We start from the raw sequence: 24,957 nt of genomic DNA, 5'->3' as shown, positions 1-24,957 counted from the left end.
GGTTTTGAGAAAGATTGAAGAAATCTCTCCATTTTAGACTGACAATCATTAAAGCTGCTATCAGAGTACCCCACCACTCACACGACCACCATTCTTCTTCACTGAAAATGTGTCATCATTGCTAAGTGTAGCAGAGACAAAAAAAACATTTCTAATATTACTTCATGATCTGATTTTATATAAACCTAAAGAATGTAAATTATTAGTCACTGTCTGAAGAGTTCCATAAAATAATCTCTATGTATTTGAAATTACTGTTTAGTATTTTATTATTTTTCATAATAAAAACTTGTAAGGATATACACATCCCAGACTAAAAAAAAAACTTCCCAAAATTGCTTTTACAAATTTTCAAGAAATGTCTTAGACAGAAGTCTGGAAGAGTGATTACACTAGTAGAGGGGCCACACACACCAACAAGCACCTAGCATACCAAGAGAAGCCTCAAGAGCTGTTGTTTTTCAGCCTGGAGCGGAGAAAAGGAAGGGGAGATCTTAATGGTGTCTGACTGAGGGTATAGGGAGGACAAAGCCAGACCCTCCTTGGAGGTTTTCTGCTATGAGACAAGAGACAGGGACAACTGGCAGTAAATACAATTTGGAATTGGGGAAAGTGAATTTTCCTTTTCATTTATTCATTTATTAGCAGAAGGGTGGATTGGACAAGTCCCTTGGAGCACAGTGTTGAATTAGACAACCTTCAGAAGTCCCTGCTAATCTAAAATACTTTATGATTCTATGAAATTTAATAGAAATGCTGAGTCTACTTACTGCATTTCCTGTGTTGGTACATTTAATCAGACAACCACAGAAAATACTCCCAATATTTGAGACAGTAAGCATATCCACACCAATAATACAAGGAAAGAGATAAAAAGCCAACAAAACAAACAAACAAAAATCCTCCAAAATGTTCTTAAAAACCATGATAGCATCTGAATGCTCAGTCTAGCAAAGAAAAGCAGTGCTAACTTCTGGTTGACAATAACTTTCTTTATTTTAGTAAGGAAAACCCTGTATGACTAAAATAATTTAATATTGCATGGCTATTTATTTGCTGAAAAAAAGTTATAGAATTTGAGGCTGATGACTGTTCTAAAATGTTAGGGGAATGTGTCTTCAAATGACATTTCATCTAAAGAAGACTGCATGGCTTGAGCACCAAAGACCAAAGTGAAGCAACAGGAGGACATGTCAGAAGGAAGGCAATAATAGGAAGCAGAAGGCTGCAAAAACTACTTTTGACTTGGTACAAACAAGTAAAAACATAACAGCAAGGTAACCCCTACTTTTAATTCCTTCCTGTAATCAAATAAACAGTATGCAAAACTAGAATGTATTTCCATTTTCTCTAAGCACTTTGTAGGAAGCAGGAAAGAAACAAGAAAAAAAAAAAGACAAATAAAACCACATGAATAAATTTATGCTCAAAAAATAATTGCAGCTGCAAAAAAATTAAGGTATCTGTTACCGTAAGAAATTAGAGTGACTAAACAAGGAATGGTAGTGGAAATATTGCCTTGGACTTCAACTTTGATCCTTTGCAAGAACAGCACATTGCAAAAAGAAGTGATTCAGGTTCTTAGCACAACCCTAACCTCCCTTAATTTTACATTCTCATCATCCCTCAAATTCTCCTTACTTCAGCTTCAGGAATAAAATCTCTAAAGGGAATCTCAAAAAAAACCTCAGGAGGAATCACCTCTGAAGAATGCTATGTACATTGTTACTGATAGCATACTTCGTTGTTAATCAAGGTAGTCTGAAAAGAAACAGAAAACTCAAAGCAACCTAATATGAAATTCAGTATAGATTTTTTCATTGAAATACAGAAAAGGGGAAAAAAGAGAACATGCTTCTTATTTATTTTTCACATTAAGGTTTACCATTCTTACTGTATTTGCTATATAAAAAATCTACTTCCCCATTTTATAAAAAATATGAACTTATAATGGATAATTAATTTCTTTAAGGGTTATTTGAGATGAACTGCTACAGTTTCCCTAAACTTTGAGAACATACACCTTACAATCATGAAATAAACAATACATATAATAAATAATATATATTAATGTTGGATATATAAATTTACATAAGTTATAGATTTAGAAAGAATGCTAAATAGAAGTTATTAACAGTTAATAAAATTACAGTAAAAATAATTTTCATACCCCATTAACTGCACTTTCTTCAAAGCTGGTATGAAACTTTGAGAAACAAATTGCAGACACTAATTTAGTGGAGGGATAATTATTGGAATGATTGACTAGTAACCAGCTAGACTTCTACTTGTTTTCAAACCAAAATAAAATTCCTGTTCCATCAATTACAACACATGAAGTCCACTGAGGTCTACACAGATACATCATGCCCCCACATACCCATTTATGCACTAGTTCCCAATTCAGTACTTGAGAATGATTATTAGAGGCAGGAAAAATGCTTCATTTTTTCCTACTTAGCAGTTCTAGAAGACCACAGTAATTTTCCATTGCCCAAGTAATTTCTGGGCCAAAAAACCTGAGTCCCTGACCTGCAAATCTTTCCATTTGGCAATAAGATGCCTCTCCAGTTTGCACACAGGTACAAATAGAAATAAAATTAAAGTACATTTATATTTCAGTAAGATGCTGGTTTATTCAGGTGTTAATTGGTGAATCAACATTTTGCATTTTCCACATGTACCAAAGTTTTTGCACACACTTCAAAAAGTATTGGATGAAGACGAAAATAACTCCTTACAGTATCTGCTTTAAAAAAAATATTTTTCTAGTAGGCTTCCTTATTCGCTAAACCTATTTAGAGGGAAAATCATTTTCCAGATAAACAAAAGAAGGTTCACAAGCTTAAAAGACCATTAAACTTACAGGAGCTGCAGGGAAGCTGGATGAAAGCTCATATGGTTCCTCTGAGATCCAATGGCCTAATTCCAAAGACCACAGAACCTAAAATAAAATAAGTGGTAAGTAGAATCTTAAAATTTCTAAAATCACCTTTTTGAATGTGTAATTAGAGGTGACAGTGCTCTTACAATACCTCGTTTTCTATTTCATTTACCCAAACCAAATCATTGGGTGAAAAATCAATAAATAAGAAAGAAACAATTTTTACAACTAAAACAAACCATTGAAATATCAGTCATACTTCTATGCACAGCTACATTACATTTTAAAACATTGTGAGGATATTCAAAAAGTCAACTATTTTTTAATCACAATACATAGAGCAAAAAAATTGAAAAGGGAAGTCATAATATATCAGTTCTGTTCTCTCAGTTCAGTAATCATTGAATTTCATGAGGTTCCTGTTGGCTCATTTCTCCAGCTTGTCAAAGTCCATCTGAACAGGAACATCCATCTGGTGTATCAAACACTTCTCACAGTTTCCCAACATCTGCAAACTTGCTGAGGGTGCATTCTTCCCCATCATCCAGACCATAAATGAAGATGTCAAACAATACTGGACCCCTACTACTACAAGGATTATGCAACTATTGCAAAGAATCCACATCACATATATAAACCATCCTGCAAAGAAGAAAAACTTAGTTTCTTGCATCAAAGAAGACTGCAGAACACTGACACTCCAGAAAACACATAATCATTTGTGTCCATCATTTGTGAGCTCTGAAACACTGGACCAGTATGATCTTTGGAGACTAGTAATCCTTAAAACTGTGTGCCACTGTGCACAGAATTCTGTTCCCATCAGGATCAGCATCAAATGTTTAAAAGGAAAAAACTACTTTAAATGGTTGTATTTCCAATTTCTGATATTTTAAATTTTTTTTTTGGTAAAACTTTCCCTGAACTACTGCATGCAGCACTTTTTATGGATTGATTTTCTAAACATTCTTCAGAACAATTTATCATAACTTGCAATTGGTAGACTATAATATTAAAAGCTCCATGAAGAGTATTCAAATTCTATCCCTCAATTGGTAAAAGCATTGTCTTAATGGGCAGATGGAAAAAGAGAAAGTTCCTGTGCCCTTGAGTCATATTACAGGACATTCTACTCCTAATTTGTAGGCAGCCTAAATTCTGAAGGCCATTCTAATGGAAGATAAAATTCTTTTTTCATTGATTTTACAAGTGTTGAGCCATGAAGCTTCTCACAGAGGTAAAACACTGGTATCTTCTTTGCCAAGTTTGCCCACTGTCACTCAATTAAACAACTTTTCCCATTTACAGGTGTTTGAGCTTCACAGTGTCTCTTCTGTAGTTGCCATCTGGCACCCCTTAAGTTCAAAAAAAGCCCTGTTACCTACCAGTGAGACATTCTGTTGCTCCTAGAGCAAGTGAAGCTAGCTGAACAAGAAGCAGACATATACCCCCTAAACAGGATATATGGAATTTATCAGAAAGCAAATCCCTGTTTTAGGATAATTAAGCCTCTCTCATATATTCCCTAAATAGCTCTCTGGCCATTTCAAATAGATTAAGTCATTAGCACAGCCATGCACTATTAAACAGTTGTCATTATTCATCTTAGAACAAGCTCAATTTCATCAGTGTCTGAAATTATTCCCATGCTTGATTCACAATGACTGAAATACTCTGCCATACAAATGCATATATTATTAGTTTAAATTTAAATTATAAATTGTTCCCAATTAAAATTTGTGAACGAATCTATGAAATATTCCCTGTAGATAAAAACTGGCATTATATATATTGAGCATGGTAAAGTTATCCTTTACAATGTTACAGCTCACTAATGGAAAATTCTACGCTGAACAAATTGATCATAAACTAGCAATATAAACCTTATAAAATGGCCCAACTGCTTGTAAGAAAATAAGTGTCTGTAGTAAAGGGCTCTTTTGCCCCAAATCTATTGCTACAAAGCAGTAAATTGCAAATTCAGTTTTCATTACAAAATTATTTTCTAAATAAATTCTACAGTTTTTAGTCCAAAGTATCTTATGCCTGATGACTTCCAGGGAAACCAACAACCTCAAATGTGAACTTCTACAAAAGCTGTTTCCTTGTTTGATGTGACAAGTGATGCCTGACTTGTGAGGAGAGGTGTCCAATTTTGCAGGCTATTGGAAAAGATTTTTTTTTGCTGACAAAAGAAAGCAGCATATCCTTAGACTTACTGATAAACTTGATTACAAAACATTCAAAGAATACTATATTTACTTTTAGAAAAAGCACAATCAAATATTTGAAAATGCAACAGCTATGCAAAAAGAGAAAATAATTTCTACAGCCATTATATCATACCAAACATAAAAATAAGAGTTAAGCACATTAAGAAATCAATGACCTTTAAAAATATTCAAAACCTACTAATGCATTGCAATGTTCAGCTAAAAAAAGTATTGTAACTTCTTAAAAAATACATTTAAGACTGCAACTTAGGATTTTAAGTTATGAATTTTAGGGTGGTACCTGTGTATATTTTTTATAATTACTTTTAACAATTTACAATAAGAATATCAAAGCCTCTTGGCTTTATATTTATAGCTGTATATATTTATTGAACATAAAAGAAACTTGTAAATGTATTTTCTCTTTTAATCACGATATAAATAGGCATATTACATTAAAAAAATTCTTCATAAATAAACTTGAGCAGGAACAGATGTACTGTGCTGTATGACATATACATCACGTCCTTATAGTACCAAAACTATGTTTGTATCAAAAGTAGCTGGAAAACAACCTAAATAGATTAAAATATAAACCCAAAAGATTAGTTATGATTAAGTAATCCTATTTCATTTTCCAGGCCAATTCTACAGCAATGACCTTTATCAACCCTTGTAGTATTTACAGAATTTTGTTTAGAAATGAAATTTGTTTGTCTTAACAAAAGATGGATTAATGCTTGTCTATCATGGTTCTGGAATTGAGTACAAAGCCATCGTATCTACTCTCCTAGATAAAAAGAAAATTGGATACTGAGTTCATGAACAGGTCCTGCAGTAAATAATTAGGTCACCACTCACTAAAACATTCAGTTTTCATGAAAACAAAGACAAGAGCTTTCCATTCCAAGTCACTGAAAGTTTGTTTCTGACTTTGGCAAATTTTCAACCAGTTATATTTTCTTAGCAACATCAAAAAATTCTTCAGATTCATGTAATTCAAAAAGAAGCTATGATTTGCAATGTTATTCTTAGCTGAATACTTCAGAATGTGTGTTTCTATTGAGAATAAAGAGCTATCTCGAAGTTTTTAAATGTGCAGTTATAAAAGAATTAGCTCAAAGGGTCTGAAAACACACTATTTGGTTAGTTATTATTTAAGGTCTCTCACCTATCTAGCTAGTACAATGCATGATCTTATGGTATTTATATTTGAATAATTCATCTTGAAAATGTAAATGGAGTGCTATGAAGGTTAAATGTCTGATGGTAAATTTGGTATTTCTCCAATATCTATCTCTAAAAAAAACATTTTAAGTTTTTCTCAGGAGAAAAAAAACACTTTACCTTAAATTATGTCCACAAGTCAAAAGGCAGAGGTAAATATATTTACTGACTAATTTTCTACTGAATTCCTCAATTCTGGCTAGGTAAGCCTTCAGTTTTCTCATCTCTAGTTAACCAATTTGGGTAAAAAATGGCAAAAGTACTCGGTCATCTGGCCAAATGGCCATTGACACAATATGAAATAAGAAAATGAAGCACTTACATCATATGATTCAATGATTTAAACAGATGAAGATATATTTTTTTAAAAGGTTCAAAGCACTGTTTTAATTCAGTCAAATAAATAAATAAACAAATAAATAAATTGAGGGAAAATACATTTATGGGCAAAGTTGCACCTAGTCTCTGTGAAAGAGGTAAGCACAGTTCTAAAAATATTAAAAATAGCAATCTTCCAGATAAGCAGATACTATAAGATCAAACCTGATTTGGAGATCCGAAGTTCATCTCTAGTTCTTTCTCATGCATCTCTCCTAGTAAGTTCAGATCTTTGTCTAAATAGCAGCTCAATAAAATGAGTGAAAACAGCATCAGCATTTGATCCAATAACATCTACAGGGACAAACTAATCCTTGAAACAATTTCATTCAACTTATTGGCATTATAAGAGGGATATAGGTGCTCCCAGGATGAGTCTACAAGGTAGACCATAAGACAGGAGGGCAACATTTCCAACCAAAACTGCTCTATGAAGAGCATAGGTACATATTTTCACCATGTATTTGTTCACAGAAATGCAGGGCATAAAATGGGCAATGAAATTCTAGGACAGCACTTGGAATACTGATTATCCATACTGCTTTATGTACAAAGACAGGAAACTATTTTGTAGTACTTATCTCTAGCTATCTTTGTAGTTATTTGAAGCTTTTTCTCAAGGAAAAAGGTGGCTTTCATGTTTGGGCACCCCGTATGAAAAAGTAACTTGTGACAATTACTTTGTAACTTGTTTAATGCTCCATACAAAGCCAAGTGTGGGACAGATAATTCAGTGTATTTAATTAATAGATGCAAAGAATCATATAGTAGACTGGAATGAGTCTGTTGAGATGTTCTTCTCCAAAACCTCTGCTCAAATATGCTCCTCTTAATGCAGCCAAGGATGCTATTAGTTTTCTTTTGCCACAAAGGAACATTACTGGATCCTTAAGGTGGCCAAAGATGCAAACCCTCTATTCCAAGGAAATTAATCACCAAGACCTGAAAAACCTGAAGTATGCCACAAGAACTTCAGAGAACTGCATATATATCACACAGGACAAGCTTCATACTGGAAAGTGCCAGACATATTGAAAACAAAAAGGCAGCAGTTTATTTTCCACGCAAAAAGTAAATTTTAAGGCATTTATAAGAAAAAGGAAACCACGAAATTTAGTTATTCAACAACCCTTTTCTGTATAAGATGAAGAGCTATTTCCGTATAAATTTCACCATCTATGTTTTATAGCTCTGGAAAATGAGGAAAGCTGAGCAACTGTCATCTGCAATGTCAGACTGAGTGGTTAATCTCTATTATTACAGTGAGCAATTCAGATGGATTAAGCTGGGCTGACAAATAAGTTCCCCACCCACTTACCACTATTCCTATTATAGATTTTTTCCCATTTGCAGTGAAATACCCAAGAATTTCCCTTTATTTTTTCTAATGCTGAACACAATATATGTTCCAGAACATAACAGAAATATATCAGGACATAGAAAGTTCAATAATGTGAGTTGGCTACTGTTGAGCAGAAATTAATCTGTCCAAAAATAATGCATGGGACATGAGTTTTTCATCCATGAGATAAGTCCTCTTTCTAAGCTAGATAATGAGGTACAACACAGGAATATTTTGGTTAAATTAAGCACTGAAAAACTGTAAGTAACTAACAGATTTTCACACAGACAAATTTCATCTAATTGAACTAACTCTAAGTAAGCCTGAATAACTGAACATTGGCATCACTGCAGGTTGCATGGACACAAACATAGTTGATATTTCAGCTATACAAACTAAATTTAATTTCTTGTGTAGTAAAGTCAGAAACATTTCTTACCCATTCATAAGAAACAATCCAACACCCACGAGCAATTCCCAGCATAACATTCAAGGTACGACGAGGACTCCCAGTAACTACATGACTTGTTGTTTCACACACTTCATTTGAGAACAAAAAGTCTCCAAGTTTCTTCACAACCTGAATTACTGTATTTTGCTTCCTAAAAAAGAAGAAAAGATAAAAAAGCCCATGCAACATTGAATGGAGGAAGGCAGAATTATAAAAGCATATACATACACCACAAATTAATTCAAATTCACCTCATTTCTTTTCCCACTAAACATTTTTTATCCTTTTCTCACTAAGCCTCTACCTATTTACTAGCCCTAAATTCATTAGCCTCTCCAGAGTCCTAACAGACCCTTTTCCATTATCACACAATCACATCTACTTGCACATCAAAGCCCTTTTGCCCCCCTCATCTATCTTGTCTGTTTAAATAAAAGCTTTTGAGTGCAGATTTATCCATTATGTTGTTTGTGTACAATGCCCAACACAACAGAACCTAATTCTTTGTTTCTTTTATAGTAGTATAAAAAATATTACCAAGGAATGTAAACATGCAGACACAGCACATTTAACAGGTTTTCATTAAGAAGACCCAGATATTCAGCATCTGAATAATGCTGTGTCTAAATTTAGAAAAGTCCCAAAGTTCTATCTGGCTTGCAACCTACACATCTATGCCAATGTTTCAATTAAAAATTCACTTATCCTTAAATACAATTATAATGAAATACATAAAATTAGATCTACATTCCAGAATGGCCATCTATAACTGGAATTCTAATTTGAGCTATCCACATAGTTATGCAGGAGCACATAAATAAATAATTATGAAAACAGGAAGACCTTGGTATCACAAGAGAAAAGCTGTTGCATGACAACAATTTACTGCTTTTATTAATGATTATTTTTACAATTATGAATGATCCTTAAAGATCTGTAAAATAAAGCAAAATTCTGGTGGCCTCCCTACTCCCCAAACTAACTTGGAAATGTCCATGGAACACAAGAGAAAGCAGCTAGTCACAACCTTGAACACAGCCACACTATCACAGTGGTGATCCTTTAAGGCAAAACTTCTGAGGTAATCACAAACACAATGCAAGTGCACTCAGAGCACCTCCAGAAGCCTTTGGGGTTGCTTCATTCTCACTGCATTTAACTCCACAGAAAGGAAGTCTGGTAGAACTCCCAAAATACCCCAGCTAAATCAAACACTACTTAACAGAATCCCAACAAAACTGAAAAAAAATTCTTCACAAAAATCGGAGCAATCATTTTTCAAGAAATTTAAAACAAGAAAATGAATAGTGAAAACATTGCAGCAAATTAATGTCACAAATCAAAAGGTGATATTGTATGTTGACATACTATAAAAAAATCCTATGGCTAACCCTCTCCCTGGTATGAATTCTGGCCTTGGTTTTATAGCTTTGATTGTTACTAGAATTCTTAGCACTCCCTTTTCATTTTGTGAGCTTTAGCTTGATACAGCCTACAAGTGAATGTTTTTGCAACATTGCAAGTCATAGGGGCTGGCCCTGCCCAGACTGCATGCTCCATGCTTTACCTGAACCTTTTCTAAATTCTTCCTGTGTCTACGCAAAATTCCTCACAAGGAGAAGAAAGTTTTTTGTTGTACAAGTCTTGAATCGAAGATGTCTTACAAACTGCAGAGAAAACTCACCAGTTTATACTTGAGACAGCTGCAAAAACTGGTGGATGAAAATTTACAGCAAAATTTCAGTGAATTTTTAAATCAGAAAATTAGATAGCTGTATGGTTGTGAATCAGTGAGCAGCATTTATTATAATCTCAAAACCCAATGCCATGAAACTACTGAACTCATGCATCTTAAAATGCAAATTCTAATGAATCACTTTTGAGGCTGTAGCTACTATTATCTGCACTGTAGTGATGATCCACAGTGACTCTGCATTGCATGACTTGTGAGGTTCATTTTATAGTCCTGGTGTTACTAGCATCCAGTCACATTAAATAGAAGAAAAATATTAATTCTCTTTTATGTTTCTGACATATATAAGTACACTTGTTAATAGCTATTGATAACCTTCTACAAAAAACTTCTGAAAGCATAGCCACTAAGTGCTGTTTCTGAGTATTTATTTCTATGTAACTGTCAACATTTAGTTACAGCAAACCTGAAACAGATTTTTGGGTAGTATAAATATCTTGAGTTTTGAAAAAGAATTCAAAAACTGTAAGCAAGTGTAGTATAAAATATGGAATCGTGTTTTTGTTGGATGTTCCTTATGCTTTAAGACTTTTAAGAGAATGATAAGAGCATGCCAGAAAATTATTAACTCTCTCCCAAAATATGCAGTGGCAGCTGCTTCTAATGTTCTGAAACGAAGTCAGTAGAAAGCCTACAACTGATATTTATTCTGCAACTATTCATATGAAATAAAATATTTTAAACTGATGTTTCAGATTACGACTTTTTAATTAGAAATAATTAAAATGTATGCTGAAAAGGCTGTGTAGGGCTGAACCATTTACTACATACAACTACTATGTACATTTCCTTCAGATAAGTTCAAAACTTGCTTAAGATTTTAGTGTTATTGCTCTGAACCTTTGTTGATCTCACCTATGGAACTACTTCAGTCTCCACCAGATAAACAAAATCTTGTATATACAGTGCAAATAACAACAAAATACATATGCACAAACAAGTTTCTAGCAAGAATTCAAAATGAAATAAAGTGCATAGCCCAAAGATAAATTTAATTATCTGTAAGCATAAAAAATTATCAATATTCAAATTTAAATGGTAGGGTGAATAAAGAATCAAAATGCCTCATACTTACTCAGAAGACATACTTGTCATAACTAGCGTCCTTGTTGGCTAGAGACATGAAAGAAACAAGAAAACATAAAAAATCTGAAAAAAAAAAAATCTCTGAAAAAAACCCCTTAAATTAGAAAATGTTATGTTCAAAAGGTGCAAACTACTTCATAACTATACTATCACCTGGGGAAAGGTCTGTACTTAATTAACACTTATACCAGAAATATTAAACTTTGAGGATATGGAAGGAAGGAAAACCCTTCAATCATGTTTTATGTCAAAGCATACAGTATAGCAAAAGACAGGAATGTAAAAGAAAATGCAAAGGATTTCCAGCCTAGGATGCCACAGAAATAAGGACAGTATTGGTCTCCTTAGTTTTCATCAGATGGAAAGGAAAAGGAAGCTTACCCACAACAAAGAAAACTGGCAATTTATAATTCCAGTTTCTTCCAAAAGAAAGGTAGAAACTGCTTCAGAAACCAGAGATATAATTTTAATGGTTTTGTTTTTATTTTGATACTGTATTTTTGGGGGGTTTTGGCACAACTTCAGTATTTTATGTCAAGGTTAAATAAATATTCTTTCAACTCTTCGGTATTTTCTAGTGAATAAAAGTTGTCCAAGTATTATCACAAACAGGACATACTCAAAGAATACAGCAATCTTCAAATCAGCAATTCTGAGACACCTTAAACAGCAGTCCTCCCTTCTCCTGCAATACTCCCCATAGCTTTTGTGAGAAGCAGGAATGCTTGCCCCATACGGACTTAAAATAAGCTTGGGAAGAATTATTATTACAGAGGTCAGAAGAGGAGGAAGTTCATCACCACTGACCATGAAAGCCTCCAGTATGCACAAAGGCAGGACAGAACATCAATTTTAGCAGCATCAGAGAAATACATAACTACATAGAACATGGTCATTAAAAAACATATGTAAGAAGAGGTTTTGATCATCTTAGCTAAGAATTACTCATAGCTACATAAACATGCACAAATATATATATATATTATATATATATATGTATACAATCACTTTGATTTTGTAGGAAAAGGAGACTGAATTTTATACAATGATTTCAAAAAATGTCTTCTAATTTTCAAAATCAGTATATGAATTTAAATTACTTCTCCATATAGCTACTGCTCCATATGAAATACTAACTCCCAGTTCTGTCCCCCAGTATATTACCATGACCACAAGTGGCAAGCTCCCAAAGTATCCACTAAAATACAGTTTCTTTTGGGCAATGCACTGAGGTAAGAGTATAAAAATATTTCTAATTGGGAGCAAAGACAAAAAAAAAAAAAAATTCAGGGCAACTCATTTTACCTAGTAATGAATCAAAGAACAGAAGAGAGAAATCTGCTGCAATTCTATCTGACCTCTGTTATCAGTACAGAAGAGTTCTCTATTGAACAACCAAATAACCTCTCACATTTAAGAAAAGAGCTGGAAATACCCATGTAGACAATTAGACTAACTAATAATGTGCACCATGACTATTCATTATATGAACACTTTTGCATAAATAGAACATGTACCCTTGAGAATGTAGGTTAAAGATAACACAAGTAGTAGTCATTTCAACATACACGTGGCAATTTCATTGTGGTTGTGTACATTTAAAAACCACAAAATCCAGACACTATTTAAGTCTTCAGAAGTAACATAATGCAGCATATTCAATAATTTTTAAGATTAATAATAAACGTGCACTCAGACCACACTATGTGAGTGCTACAATACTTCAAACTGACTATGTATACAATGTGAAAATATAAATCCAAATAACAATAGAACAAAAGAAAAATTCAAAAGAAAAAAGGAAAAAACTTTTGCATTGAAATATTGGAAAGAAATTCTATGCAGTATTTTTGGAAATACACGTGTCCAAATTCTAACTTGTTGCCAGCAATACTTACTGATGATGTCTCAGTCTACTGCTAGTCAGATAGCTAAAAAGAATATGCCCTTATCTTGATCAAATTTGGTTCTATTCTTAGCGAAAAGAATTTCTACTGCATTACTTCCAACTCCAAACAAGCAGTCAGATTTAATTGCTCTTGAAAGTTCCAACTCAATTCTACACTGGACTTTTATATGCAAAGAATCTGAGCAAAAGTAATGACAATGCAACAATATATGTCAAATATATCTATCATAACATGAATATATTAGTATTAAGTTATATGCACTCAAAATTTGACAATAAACACTCAAAAAAGATATCTAATAACACATTGAGGGCTCTTGTGGCAAAAGGGCCCCACATTACTGAACAGGTTAAGTCAGATGATTAAAATCAGATGTGAGGTCACATTATTATGAGTATATGCCTCATACTGTCTTAATACACATTGTAGGATTTCCATACACTCATGAGCATTAAAGGACTCTGGGATGTAAGAGTCTGGGAAGGCAAAGACAGGGCTTAAAAACAAGCTTTTGCTTGGCTCTGTCCAGTGTTTTTGGGTGGAAAAACTCATCTACATCAAATGTGTATGTTTCAGCATGGTCATGACATTCTCCTCTATTACCTGAAGCCAGCCTCATTGCTATCACAATCAAGTTTCTTGCCTAAAAGTCTGGAGTTAAATCCACGCACAGCAGTTGCACTAGGTTCTTGAGAGTGTTTGTCTAGTATTAGCTCTAAAGTAGATCTTGATGTGTCAGTTCAGAATGCGCAAAAAAATATCCTTCCTTGCAATTTTTTATAAATGCTATGAAAGTATTACTAATCACACCTCTATTTTTGCCAAACTTGGCTTAAAAAGAAGCAATACTATAAACTAAGGCCAGTGCAGCTTGAGATCCTACAGCTGCTTCTTCAACTTCAGAGCAGAAATGTTTGTTAGGAGTTCCTTAATACCATGTCTATAGGTAAGTAAAAATAGTGGATCCACACAAATCAGGAAATCTACAGCCTGTCCTGACCTTACCCTGCAAGGTCAGCTTTTGAATTGTAGCTTTTATGTTACAACACATTGTGTAAAAGATGATGCAGTGAGAATTCTGAACAAATGTCTTGTCAGTGCACTTCGAAGTAGTTCAAAGACTCAAGAATGCAGAAGGGTGTACACAAAATGTAGAAATTGGAAATAAATTTAATTTCTTCCAAACTACTATTTCATTGCATATTTTTGCAAGTTAAAGGTCATTTGCTAAGCAGACAATATTTTGTTTTATTGCTTCAATAAGACAAGCAGTACTCTTTAATTACAGTTACCAAGTAGAAAACTTAGCCAAACTATGTTCTAATTTTCAGTTCTACATTTTTCAAGTTAATTGCTTTCTCCTCCACCCCTTACTATGCAATTTTTCTTCTGTGCTTTTTGTGTCTGTTTTATTTTACATGTTGCTTTTATTTGAAAAAAAGAGTTAGCATTTACTTTTCTGACCAGCAAAAAGACATCTGGTGAGCATCATTATGAGTTCTAATGCATGTTTGTAGCAGGATTATTATTAATAAAACACTGAAAAAGGTGGTATTAAGTTAACTGGTCCTTTTATTTATCATTAATCTCTGAATCCTGAAGAGTTGCATATCCATACACTGAATCAGAGCACACGCTTCTTTCTGAATTATTTTTGAGGTCTGGAATTCAGACTTCATTATAAATGACAGCTTCAGCTTTCCTTTACATATTTCTTTAGAAGCACTGTTGCATTAAGTACTTCTTTAGAGTCTGCCAACAACAAGATTTTTCTAAGTCATCTGAAATATAGAACATTCATTTCAGTAGCTAGAAGGAAACAGTACTTGTAAATTTCCCCAGTACTTAAAAGTGATAATTCCTATTTGTTAACTGACCTACACCACAAAAGAGGTATCCAACATCAAAATGTATTCCTTCTGTCTTCTAAATTTGAGCTGGTATTTCTTGGAGCTGAAGGACAAGATGAAAAAGTCCTGTTTTGTACAACCTGCTTTTCTAGAAGGTGAACTCAAACTTTGCTTTGTAAAGCATGTCGTGAGTTCTTCTTCATAAGTGACAAATGAATAAAAATTAGACCATAAAATGTTTTCCCAGACTAGCTCTCAAGAATAAAGTGTATTCATGCAAAGAATTGATTTGACAAGAATAGGTTTAATTTGTTACTGGTTAAATTCCAGCCTATGTACATTAGATCTTATTTTATCTTTGTATCAAGAACCCAGGTCTCAAATATTTTTCAATAAATTATTTCAACTACAGGACTTTTAAATTGTCTATTATTTAGTCCAAGTTCTTCTCTTGTGCCTTAGGGTTGACTGAAGTTCTGAAAGAAATAAGCATTGGAGTAGTCTCAAACTCAGATACATGTTTTAGTGGAGTGAAAAAAAAGATCTTCAACTTCAGGACTCAACAAGATACCCTAAGTGGTTTGGCCAATATTCAAGGGATAAAGAACTTTTGGAGGCAGGCAGGAAGAAAACAGTACATTTGTGAGCAAAGACAGTTTAAAGAAGAGTATATTATACTATTTTATAGTCTTCAAATCACTTTTTTTCTCTGCCTATTGTAGGTCTATCAGATGGTTTTGAAATTGCTTTACTACCCTTATACTCAATTTTGTTCTCTACAACTGCATTTCAGAAGTATTAATCTTCAGTCTTATTAGTATATGAACCAAAAGACAGAGGTATAGGTAGCATAGGAATATTTAAAAATCAGGTTAATTTCACTCTGCTTGTATTTAAGAAGATTGCAATGAGGACCCAAAACTTAAAGGCTGTTTATAGAATCAATTTATAAGTAATACTACATTAATTTATTCAAGTAATTGTGGCTCATAGCTGAAAATAACTGGTAATTGTAATGAATGATAACTATTCAGTATTTTCAAACAGCAATTATTCAAAGCTGTAATTTAGTTTCTGGCTGGCCTTTCTCTTATCAGTCCTTTGATACTGATATTTTGACTCACCATTTTAAGAGGGAAGGAACCATTTGGCATCACCCCAACTGTTACATGGTGCGTTTGCACAATTGTTAGCAGTGTAAGGTTAATTTGGATAGTTGAAGTCCTCTGGAGATTGCCAACTACTCAACAATGAGTGGGATTCGAGGTGAAGATGTTTGCAGGCCAAAAGACTCAATCCAGGATTGATGGTAATTTTGTGTTAAGATAAAAGATTTTAAACTTCAGTAAATACTTTGCTGACAAGACTGTAACCCACTTGATGGTAATCAACAACCTGACTTAAAGCTTTACAGCCTTCTAGACCATATGGTAAACAAGTGGACAAAATTTACTTCATGCTTTTAAGTGCAACAGCAATATCAGGAAGGGTATAATAATAATTTTTTAGAAGCCCACAGAGACTTTTTTTAGTATCTTGAAGGAAGGAAATATGTGAAACACAAAAGATTTTTGTAGTGCATATGTAATGTGTTGCAAGATTTTTTCCTGTTTGACTGATTGCATATTTATATTTCTGTTCCACACAGATTTGTCATAATTCAATTCCAAAAAGATCACACCAATAATCTATCAAAAGTTTAATTTCAATGAAGAAAAGGATGGAGAATGGAAATGGAAATTTCCAGAGAAAGGGTGGAAATTTGTCAAATTATTAAAAAGAAACTTAATGAGGAAACATCAAATGCTGACAAAAAGGAGTTTAGGAAGTCTTTTGTTCAGATTGATTTTCAACAATTTTCAAGATCTGCAAGACCATAATTTAGAAAGGAGACCCATTAACAAAAGGATTTCCAGTAGAGTTATGCCAGATACCAATAGGTTTATATAGGCTGCTCATTTTTCCAAAAGTTAAATTAAAAAAAAAAAAAAAAAAAAGGATATAAGCAGCAGTTGCTTTTCCTCATGATAGTTGCTGATTCCAAGAGGGAAAACAGTTTCAGTTTTACAGTTATTCTCTGCCAAACCAGCTGCAGTCCAGTGGATTATGTGGTTTTCTGGCATGATGGTTGTGAACACAGTACATATCAAAATCAGAAAAGAACAGCATAGATACATATCTTCAGCAACAAGGAATGCTTCAAGCATGGACTCAGTGGTCTGATTTCTCGCACAACACTTCTGTAGTGTTTCCCCTCATGCTCTGAGCCAGAAAGCCGCATTTGCTTTTTGCACCTAAGCCTTCCATCCACCATTAAATCCAAGAGTGCCACAGACTTTTATTTAAAAGGATGGAGATGACATAAATGTACTTCAAACTTGAGATTCCAGGATGTTACTCTTGGTGCTTATCCTTATCTACCATTCACTATAGACAGATCTTGATCAATTTCCTACTTGCCTAAAATTAGTAACAAAAAGATGTTCTGAATTAACGTGAAGCTGCATAAACAGTCTCTTAATTAAAACTCACCAAGCCTACCAGAAACAGTGAAATGGGCTTTTTTCCTTAATTTTATGAAGACAAAAAATTTCAAAACTCTCCACTGACTTAAGCCTCTATGACTTTTAGAAGAAGGTTCTAAAAATAACCAATATGTCAATTTGTTGAGCAAACAACAATTTAGTGACAATTTTATATAAAAAATTGGGGAAATTCAGTTCCTGGATCTTTCCTATCCTGCCTTCTAAGATGACAAGCTACAGTCAACCACCTCAGGTTTCACTGTCACAGCACATTTCCAGTGTTCCAAACAACAACACATACAAGAGTGTGAACACCAGCTGCAAGTGTCCCTGGAACAACAGGAAACAGCTTGAGCTGAAAGGAGCATGTGCCTTTTGCCCTAGAAAGGAACTGATTTTAAAAGACAGTTTCAAAATTAAGCAATAGACCACAGTACTTCAGTAGGTGGTCCCAAAAAGCTAATATGAAACCTGTCATAAAGGGAATGATTTCTAGGGACCCAAGGTCATAAATCAACCCATTAGGTTCATCTACAGGAGATAATCCTGTCAGGAAAGGTAGCACCCCTAAGGGGTGCTAACAAAGCTGTTGACATTAGGATATGGCCCAAAGCTTGCAATGTAAGGTACAGCAGCAGATGTCAAGGGTATGGTATGGCTTCTGTCCTGGAAGCCCTCCACTTGATGTGGGAGAAGTGTGGGGGAAAAATTCACTAGCTAGAGAAAGTCCAGAATCAGAATTGCATTGTGGAGTTTGAGTGAAAATGGGATTAATCATATAGAAGGATTTTTAAGATTGTCCCTAACCATGGGATTCATAGGCATCCTTCATGGTCCTATTCTCTGACCACCCCCATAACAGTAAGCATTTTCCCCAAACGATAAAGGTAGGTAGTTCCAGTTTTTTCTTTGTTAATTGTAATGGAGCTTGCATGCTTCCACCTGGTCTAATTCACTGTCTATTCATTTGTGTCTCAAGTCAGTAACATTTCAAGCATCAGTATTTAAAATATGTACCTATTCAAAGCAACTGCAAGTCAAAACTGGAAGGAAAACATAAAACAATGTTGTTCCTGAAACCAATACAATCTAAGACATGTCTATGAAAGCCCATATAAAATATGGTCATAAAGTCACTTTCCTGAATGTCTGGCAAGATGCTTCATGTTTTATAGTTACAGATTTTTCCAGAAATTAACATTTGTTTTACCATGAATAAAGTAATTTTTAAAAGGATTGTGATAACAGGATCTAACAATGGCCTGCTTCATGCTATTTGTTCCACAGCATGAGCTTAGATTGCTTGTAAAAATCTTCTCTCAAAAAATCTTTTAAAATTCAGTGTTGATGTACCTTCACCCAAATCCAAGAGCTACAGAAATACGAGCCAAGATGAATCTCTTTAAAAACAAAACAAAGGAATTTCAGTTAAGTCCATACTGTCTTCTTTGTAAAAATATGTTTTTAATCATGCCTCATGACGCTTAACTGGTTTTTTCACATGGTTAAAGAGTTTCTTCTTTTCATTCAGAAAACAGTACTTTGAAGGTTTTTTTACTTTACAATTTATTTCAATTGCATTTCTACTGATTTGAGACTTTTGATGTGAGACTCTTAGATGCCTTAAAAGATATCCAGCACCTCTCATATCCCTCTAAAAATATAAAACAAATTTTTATTTGAATGAAATGGCAGTTAATTGGTTAATATTAGTCTCTGATCTTTTTAAAAGACAAAATATTTAATTTGTGACATGCAACAGGTGTTGTGATAAATATAAACTTTTTTGTGACAATAAGCTGTGAAATGAGCCCTCAACAGTTCACCACTACTGCAAACAATGTGTTTGAATACATCTTTGGCTTTAAGATGAATTTTAGTTATTTCATTTTGTCCTCCCTATGCAAAGCAACAAAGAACTATGTATCCAATTTCATGGAATAATTGAGAAACACATCACAATGCATAAAGGGTTTATTTTCTCCCTGCAATCCACTATCATCAATTTAGATTTCTAGACCAGGGAAGCCACCTGCTGACATTCACAAGCATTAATTGACAGTGTTTATCCTTACCAACTCTGTCTCAAAACTAAGAGTGAATTTTATAAATTTGTCTGCATGCACTGACTTTGAACACACCAAAAGTCCTGGTTTTGGGGTAGTGGTGATGCGTTTACAAATCAAAAATCTTTTTCCTGAAGCTATTAAAGGTTCCTGAAAATCTTATCTTCCCCAAATATGCATGCAGCTGCCATTATAAACTGTTCTGTCTCCATGGCTTTTGTTTGTTAACAGTACAATTTTACATATATTTGATTTGACATCTCCCACATTAACAGTACAATAAGCATGCCTATATAAAGAGTATAAATAAAGAAACTATTAGTACTTTAACCTAAAATTGTGATATACAAGTATCTGAACAAAGGGATTCTTAGTTTTGACTTCAGCTAAAACAAAATACAAGAAACTCAACCAGCATGAGGTTTTAAAGAAAACAAAGCCCTACCACAATAGCACAGCAGAGAACAAAAAACCCATAGCTTGATTTCTATTTAAGAAACTACAAATAAAAAATTGAAAGAACCATAGCAGTAAATAATGTTAACACCTAGACCTAAATATTTTTGTTTCCTAAAAGATATTTTTCCTTGGCTTTTTTAATATTTACCATTACGTAGTGAACTCCAAAGACCCACTGATGTGCATTCACTGTACTGAATGAATTAGAATGGTAGTGTTCATTGAAGCATACACCACAGGGAATGAGTTGTAACTAAAGTACACTAATTATCTGGGAACTACATTCAGCAAGCATCTCAAATATTTTTAGAGGCATTAGATTTCAACCCCTTTTTCTATTAAAAAAGATAGCTGCAATTTACATAGCTGTCTCTTATTTTGGGAAGCAAAGTAATGAATTTAACAGATCACACTTATAACAGATTCCCAGCAATATGGTCTGTCTGAAGAGTCACATAGCCACATTGGTGGGAATGTTTGTACATGTAACTATCTAGGAAATGGCATTTCTTTTACAGTTGTATTTTTAGCATAGAATTTCTTTTAAGATTTAAATAAGTGTTAGGAAATTCTTTATAATAGTGCGATTCAATAAAATATTACTTTAAAAAATATTTGCACCATTTCTCTCTCATTTTTTCTTTAGGCAAAGGAAATTAACTTAGATTTTCTAACTTAACTTTTACATTGCCAAAAGTCAGCAAAAAAGTTGCAATGTTTAAGCCATAGCCACTGGAAAAAAGTATTAAATAAAAATGGTGTATAAAGTTTGGTTGCTTTCATGAAGCTCCAAGAACATATTTTGATTGGTACGAGAGAGGCTTTGCAATATAATTATTTACAAAAATGTACATAGTCTGGTTTTGCTTAGAAAAATATTCTCTTAAAATTTAAACTTTTCAGTGCAACAGTCTCATTTCCAGACATAGCACCTGGTTAATCACATAGCACCTTTTTGTGAAGTTCTTTTTTTTTTCCCTTTCCAGTCAAATCCCTGTCCTTCCCCAAAATTGTCTCCATATGAACCTGCATAGTCAAGATGACAATGAAAACCTTTAAAATAAGTTTTAAAAAGCATTCATGATATGAATGAAACTGTGTACTGCTATTTTATTGATATTTGATAATATTTTTAATATTACCAAATTATATCATTTTAATTGATATTTGATAATATTGATAATACCATTTGGGTGAAATGGTATTATCACTAAGCTGAAATGGGTGGATAAAAGAACTTTTGGCACCATTGGCACTTTCAGCCAAAACACTGAATAGAAATTTTCTCTAGCATTCACTTAGCTTTGCTACTGTTAAACACCTCACAGAGCATGCTTTGCAAGCAGACACCATGTAGAATCATTTAAAGATACCTCTGACTGAAATGTAAGATCTGAAAAAGGGGAAGAATAAAAGAGAATTTCAAATAGCATTTTGTTTCTCCTCAGTACATAATCGTTATGTTGGGATCTTAAGGCAAATGAGTCAGAACTAGCACTGATGTACAATGCTCTGGTTGAGTAATTTCACTAGAGAAGGAATCAATACCAACAAACCTGACAAATGTCCAGGCACACTTTCTGCAAATAGTCTTAGAAAGAGCCGTTGAGTGTGGTTTGTGGATTTACATATAGCAGCTTTAGTCAGTTTTCTGTGCCAGGAAATTAAACTACTCTGGAGAGATACTTTAGCCTAAAGAGTACACTATCTTAAATGCTTCTACAGGACATGCATCTAGAGTGATTTATACCTTCTAGTTATTAATTTTACACATCATACATTTAGGAAAATAAATGGAATAAATATTAGAAAAGTAAAAAGGAGTAAGGTGCAGAAAAGTCAAATAATTTTTAAATCCAGAGATCACTGGTCCGTGGAAATTAATATCCAATCTTCAGGATGTTAAACATATTGAACAACATAGCAATTGCACCTGCACAAAACCTTTGCATAAAAATGTTTCAAAATCTGTATCAGTCTCTTTGAAATTCCACCAGTATCTAGCAATGAAACAACTAATTTTGTATAGTTAACAACAGCAGACATCCTAAGTGCTTTAGGACTTTCCATTTTCAAAAGAACTCAGCACTCACTTCAAATGTCACTTGCTACTAACTGATTAAAAGAACTAATATTTATTTTCCTGATCAGTTTTATATTTACTTAAAAGATTTTACAAAGGAAAAACACTAAAAAAAAAAAATCAGTACTGACTCAATCCTTTCTCCCTTTTTTATAGCCAAACTGAGCTCAAATACTAAATTAAGAAATTTTACTAGAACCTGAAAGAAAATCTTGTGTAAATCTTCATTCTGCAGAAACATCCACTGGTAATGATGCAGTATAAAATAAATTTTAAAAACCTCCTGCATTTAGTAATTCCTCCAAAAGGGACAGGCATCTTTTCAGATAACTTTAGTGGCTTTTCAGCTTTTTTCAGTTTGAACTGGCTTACCAATCTCATTTATGATGTCAGCTTAGCACGAACTCAGCCACTACAAGTTATCAGAGAGCTCAGTTTTATGATTATAGACCACAAGCATTAGCATAATATTTCAAGAAAAGTGAGATTCAGGGAAGTTTTAAAATTGATACTGCAAAGAGAATTTATTTTAATTTTTGTACATACAAAGACACTCAATGATGCTCCATGAAAGAGCCTAACAAAGCAAATGTCAGTTAAACTGACCTTTTGCAGTCTTCCAGTTTTTTTTAAGCTCCCAGTGTGCTTATTCTTCTGCTCATTAAACATTTTGCAAGAGGTATCAGTAACGTGACACTCCAAAACTTCATCTTCACCACCTAGAAACCAGATTTAGAAACTTAAAATGAAAAATGCAATCTTATTAAATGAGACTGCAACCAATTATTTTATCATAGCACAGCACTATGCACCCTTAAGACACTTATTAATTTGTGCCAGTTTTTTTTCACTGGATTTCAGTTAGGGAAAAGGAATGACACTCAAGCATCTGATTTCATATTTGAGTACCTGTTCTTATAAATAAACCAGTTGTAAAGCTCCCAATTTCCTATATTTTGAAAACAATATATTAACTACAAGTAGAGAATCTGCTAAATTGCTATTTATTATAAAATATGCAATTTCCCTGCATAGAGATATTTGGGTATGAAGCTTCAGTGGCTAGATTTTCTTTTTCTTATTGACGCAATACTTTTGGTACACATTTTGTTTATCTAAAACGACATGAAGGTCTGAAACTTGTTTTCACACTTTGCATGCAAATCTAGCAAACTGTTGGCAGCAAGGATTCTGTGCACATAAAGGCACGTCAAACCTATTATATATGAAAAGGAACAATCCACAAGAATGCAAAATGCAAGAATACGTCAAAACCCAGTATTTTTCATTATGTATTTTATGAATTCTTCAACTCTGTTAGGATGACTTTCCTAAGAACTAAATAATAAACTTCTCAATCATTTGAGAAAATAGCTTGCCTGCCTAAGATGAAAAAAATTGATCTATCTTTTAAACAATTAAGCTTTAATTACTCTAAATTTAGAGAGCATTTTTCCCAAATGTCACTCAATAAAGTCTAATTTAGAATATTTGTTCACTTTTCATTTCAAAAAAATGGATGAGATCAGTTAAAGAAAGTTTAATTAGTGATTAAAGTGGCCTAAATTTAGCTCCTGCCAACTAAGTTTTTTGATTAGTTTTGGAAAATACTGAGGGGTACTATCCCTATTAGTATGCATATATAACTACGAATCATTTGTTTTTCTCTGACAGCTACTTAAACACTTAATCCTTGAGGTGACAAAACATCAGATTACAATTCATTATGATTACTCTCTTTAAAATTATAATCTTTAAACTAGTCAAAATTTATTGTGGTAATTTTTGTATAATAAATGTAAACCTGGTTTTCAGGTACAATTGCTGATTTAAAATCAATATTTAGGTATATAGTGTCATGTAATAAAGAAATAACTAATAGCTACGTTAATTTTATTTAGTATTGTACTGAGACAACTGTTTTCAATCTGAGGAAGACTGATGGCAAGCAGAAGAGGAGAAAACATCTTGCCACACAATAAAGAAAAAAAATCTTTTTCCATAAAAACCAGAACTTTTAAACATGCATTTCAAATCTTGAAAAAAGATCCAAACTAATTACATGACTACATAGGATGTAAGGAGATCATGTACTCCACTGCTATACCAAAGTAGTCTCTGTTAATTTTGATTAGGTTATTTCAGGGTTTTTTTGAAGGGTAGCTTGGGTTGGGGGCTAACAGTGAACAGTGGTGTAATATTCTAATAATCTTTTTACTACTCTTAGCCTGAATGCTCATGCTCCACGGCACTTGTCCCACTTGGGCTAAATTCTTAAAACCTGTACAGTTGGACTTCTTTGCAGTTCGGGTTGACTCCTGTGGCTTCTTCATATTTACAGGAAAGTAAGAAGAGAGGATAATGTCCCTTATCTCTGATTATCAGCTCATGGATCTTAGGCATTACATTAATAAGGCCTATTCTTTGCTATTTTATTCCTGTCTAGCAGCACTTCTCAAGCACTTTCCAGCTTTTCCATCTTATAGGTCTCAAGCTCCACTATTTTCTGTTTTTTCCTGATTACTTTTTAAAGCAGTCAGGCATAAAATAAATGAGTTTTCATCTCTACTACCTTCTCCTAGAGGACTTTAAAGTTGACAGAAGTTTTTGAAGCAATTGCATCCAGTGTTAGTTCTCCCTAAACTAAGTTCAAATATGCAAGTAACTCCTGCCATTGCAGTCCATTAGATCCCCTAAATCCTCTTCCAAAACACTGCTCAGTGATTGGCA

At 33.5% G+C, this 24,957-nt stretch overlaps 1 protein-coding gene across 3 annotated transcripts in view; it reads right to left on the bottom strand.

Annotated features, from left to right (window-relative positions):
* Positions 1-24,957, bottom strand: part of MCPH1 (microcephalin 1) — a 120,286-nt gene that overhangs the window by 77,564 nt on the left and 17,765 nt on the right. For all 3 annotated transcript variants that reach the window (XM_058801626.1, XM_058801628.1, XM_058801627.1), the window contains exons 9-12: positions 22,834-22,946; positions 11,324-11,361; positions 8,484-8,646; positions 2,867-2,944 (exon numbers count right to left, since the gene is read on the bottom strand). In XM_058801626.1, coding sequence (XP_058657609.1) covers positions 2,867-2,944; positions 8,484-8,646; positions 11,324-11,361; positions 22,834-22,946 — 392 coding nt within the window. The remainder of the gene's footprint in view (positions 1-2,866; positions 2,945-8,483; positions 8,647-11,323; positions 11,362-22,833; positions 22,947-24,957) is intronic.

The sequence above is a fragment of the Ammospiza caudacuta genome, chromosome 3 (genome assembly GCF_027887145.1).
Source record: "Ammospiza caudacuta isolate bAmmCau1 chromosome 3, bAmmCau1.pri, whole genome shotgun sequence".
Lineage (NCBI taxonomy): Eukaryota > Metazoa > Chordata > Aves > Passeriformes > Passerellidae > Ammospiza > Ammospiza caudacuta.
Note: the sequence above shows the minus strand (reverse complement) of the source record. Positions and strands in the feature narration are given on the sequence as shown.